The sequence below is a fragment of the Drosophila mojavensis genome, unplaced genomic scaffold, assembly GCF_018153725.1.
Source record: "Drosophila mojavensis isolate 15081-1352.22 unplaced genomic scaffold, ASM1815372v1 contig_36, whole genome shotgun sequence".
Lineage (NCBI taxonomy): Eukaryota > Metazoa > Arthropoda > Insecta > Diptera > Drosophilidae > Drosophila > Drosophila mojavensis.
The window spans coordinates 16849079-16852757 of record NW_025318858.1 but is presented as its reverse complement, the minus strand read 5'-3'; the positions used below and the strand labels follow the sequence as shown (position 1 = coordinate 16852757).

Genomic DNA, 3679 nt, shown 5'->3' with positions numbered 1-3679 from the left:
ACAAAAAAAGTCAGCCCAAAAAGTTTGTTTCATCTGCGGCTCCTACGCGCTGGCCCAAATACCTTAAGTGTCTTTGTAAGTGAGTGTATATAAATTAAAAGATATATCTCCCATATCTAAATCTGCATTCATACCATATACCAATTCATAGATTGTAAAAACATGCTTAGATATTTTTATAATTCTTTCATAAGAATAATATTTGTCTTCTACACTTTTCAGCCACATTTTACAGGGTATCTGATTGCAGCTTCTCTTTGAGCATGCTTGTCTCCTTAATTCGTTTTCCGTTTTGTATTCACTTTTGTCACGGATGCTCCTTTCGGCATTACGTATACGAACCGTGAGACGCTGGCTATGAACTTTTGTCGTAATGTTTTGACTGACGGCCAACAACGAAACTGCCAAAGAATCTGGGAAGTGTTTAAGGACCGAAGAAAAGAAGGAGATGTTGCTGCTGGCCGCCTGAAAACGCCGCCTGGCTGCAGTCAGCCAAAGCAAAGTAAGCATAAAATGCTCTTGCATCATCTGGGCTTCAGTTGGCTAGGCTGCCGTCAAGCCGGAACTGGCTCCTTCCGTCACCTAAACATTGTTGTTCCCATCCCCCATGCCCTTGTCTACAATATTTGCATGCAACAACACCGCTGTGACCATAAAACATAGACCTTGAGACAAAGTATTAGCGAGTGTCGTTGGGCTTTGGGAAGACTATATGTACGTGCCCTGCGATAGGTACTTATCCCAATCAGCGCAACGAAGTATCCAAATGTTAATTTCAAACTTTCCACTGCTTTCATGGGCCACAAATTAAAAACGTATTTTACACTGCGAAAAGCGCAGCAGAAACTTGGTTAATGACAGTCAAATTACATTGTATGGCAGTAATTATGGCACTAACTCTATGTATTTATTATTCAGTGCTTTTTACTTGGAGGTGTTTGTGGCTGCTCAGCTGCTCAACAGACTGGGCAGGATAGTACAGTAATCGCCATTTAAGTAATACTCACGTTGTACAGAGAATATACTTGGCAAAATCTCCTGGTTGCAGATCCAGACATAATACTCTCCTAATGCCTAAGTTCTGTTGCCATGTGTAAAGAATTTAATGCAGTAGGTGTAGTGTATCTCTCATAAAGATTTACATAAATTAGAATTTAATGAAAATAATATAAATTATTTAGCGATAGCAAAATTTCGTTCAATTTAATCTATAATAAAAGAAATCTATATAATATGTATTTATCAAAGAGTTGATTTATAGATTCTCTTATTAAAAGAGTGTGACTTCTTGAGAAAAGTGCAAATGCATTATTCCCTCATTTGCATATTAATTTTGCTTAAATTGGCGCTTAATGGCTGTCATTAGAGGAATTAATGAAAATTGTATGGAAAGCATTTAAAAATCGCTTAATGCGAGACCCATAAAAGCTGTGCGGCGGACTACCTGTTCCGTTAAACGTGTCTCATCATGGTCATCGACAGTACGCACGCCTATCGTCCATTGTGGCACTTCTTTCGAGTGCTGGCACCAACATTCTTTGGCGCCCGGTCACGTGCGGTCTATGTCTATATGGCGCTACTGCATTTGCTGATTACAGCTCTATTTCCAATTCATGTGGGACTGGGGCTGCTGCTGCCGACGACTACACGGGCCGATCTATTCAAGTGTCTAACAATCACTATCATGAGCATCTCGTGCAGCTTGAAACATTATGCGCAAATATGGCGACTGCCGGACATGTTGGAGATTGAAGGAATTCTCAGTCAACTGGATAAACGTGTGCAGAGCACGGCGGAGCATCAGTATTATAGGAACACGCTGCAGAAGCAAGTTAATCGACTAACCGGCTGCATTTATTCAAGCTATACGTTCGTCTACGGGCTCAGTGTACCTGTCGCGATTTTAATCCTACTGACAGATCCTCCTAAATTACTTTACGAGGCCTATGTTCCGTTCGACTGGCAAACTGGTGGCCTGCCTTATTACGGCATCTTTATTTATCAGTATATTTGCATACTGGTCAAGGCCTTTGTGGGCCTGACAAATGACATTTACACTCCACTCACACTGTGCAATATCGCCGGTCACATGCATCTCTTCAGCATACGTATGTCGCATCTCGGCTATAGGAAGATACCCGAAAATCAAACGTATCAGCAACTACGTCTCTATTTCGAGGACTACAGGCTACTGATGAGGTGAGATGCTTGCAAAGTTCTTTTCTGCAAGTCATAGACGTCAAACTAATCGAATGATGAGGCTATCATAACTATCAATCAACTAGGAGAAGTTTCCTATACAAGTTATATGTATTACATATATTGTGAATTTCCGTCTGTTCTTACATACAATACTAACATCTGCCCATTATAGTAGTTTATATTATTAACCAAATTTACATGCATTCTTTTGTAATCAATCTTGTTTTGTTTTATATATACATATATATATTTTCTTTTTTCCAGAATGGTCAAGCTAACACGAAAAATTATTAGCCCCGTACAGCTCGTACAGATACTCTTCTGCGGCATAAGTATGTGCATCATTGTGTCCCAAATGGCATTCTATGAAATGGACACCACCGTCTTGGCCTTCAATGTCGTCTTACTGGCTGTTGTCTGTGTGCAGATATTTCCCAGCTGCTACTTTGCCAGCGTTGTGACGGAACGAATGGATCAGCTGCCATACGCCGTATTTTCGAGCAATTGGTATGAGCAGTCGAGGCGGTATCGCCAAAACGTGGTCACCTTCACCCAACTAACATTGCGACTGACTGATGACCCATTTATGGCTGGGGGATTGATTGTAATTAATTTGGATACCTTCTTTGCTACAGTGAAAATGGCCTATTCGCTGTTTGCCGTTATAAGTCAAGTAAAAATGAATTAAAGTCGTTAATTCTGTTTACGTGAAGCAGTTTCGCCTCTGCGCCTGTTATTGATCTCTACGGCTGCAGCTGGCCGGAATGAATGTTTTCACGATTTCGTTCTCATATTTACCACACGATTCCCGCACCACAAAATACAATTGTAACAAATGAAATTCACTAATTGCCTCGTCCCGATGCGCAAATAAACACTTGCTTTGCTTTCAATTGTTTTCTTTCAATTTGTTCTGTTTCGCTTTAACGATTTACTCTCGAACATTAAAGCAAATGGAATGTTTACGTAAGAGCAATGTTAATTGTATTCAGTTAGTTTTTTCGCTTTATTTATTTATATACAATATATTTTTGAATACTCTGAATTATTTTGAATATAGATATAGCGGGTATAGTAAGGTTTTGGAAATGTGTGTAGCATGAATATAATGTAAAACTAATTTGAATTCTATATCAAATTATCTGCAAAATTTATGATAAATCTTATATCGATTTTTTAATTTAATAAATATATATCTACTTATTAGCAAAAACATGATGATGAGAATTCCTTAAATCTATTTCTTAATTTAATAATAATCTAATATGACATTCAAAATTACAAATTTTATCTGTTATTCCTGAACTATTTTACAGTGAAAAAAAAAAAATAATAAGAAGAAGAATCGTCAGTCTTATATAGTTACGAGTCTACAAGGCATCTCTTATTCGATCAATACTTTGCAGCTCACTCTTGCTTTTTTGCACCTGTTTATTACTCACTTGCAGCTAATACAAGGCGTGGCCAAACAATTTTG

The 3679-nt window shown here is 38.3% G+C and overlaps 1 protein-coding gene across 1 annotated transcript; it reads left to right on the top strand.

The window, feature by feature from the left end:
* The first annotated feature begins 1457 nt into the window (after positions 1-1457).
* LOC6577030 (odorant receptor 33c) lies at positions 1458-3078 on the top strand. Its single transcript, XM_002002969.4, has 2 exons — positions 1458-2199; positions 2467-3078. The coding sequence occupies exons 1-2, from the start codon at positions 1469-1471 to the stop codon at positions 2888-2890; spliced, it is 1155 nt and encodes a 384-aa protein (XP_002003005.3). The 5' UTR covers positions 1458-1468; the 3' UTR covers positions 2891-3078.
* Positions 3079-3679: the final 601 nt, after the last annotated feature.

Excerpts from the sequence above, each read along its gene's own strand:
- LOC6577030 (XM_002002969.4), top strand. The coding sequence starts at position 1,469 with ATGGTCATCGACAGTACGCACGCCTATCGTCCATTGTGGCACTTCTTT. Across the intron at positions 2,200-2,466 it reads GACTACAGGCTACTGATGAG|AATGGTCAAGCTAACACGAA; the intron begins GTGAGATGCTTG and ends TCTTTTTTCCAG.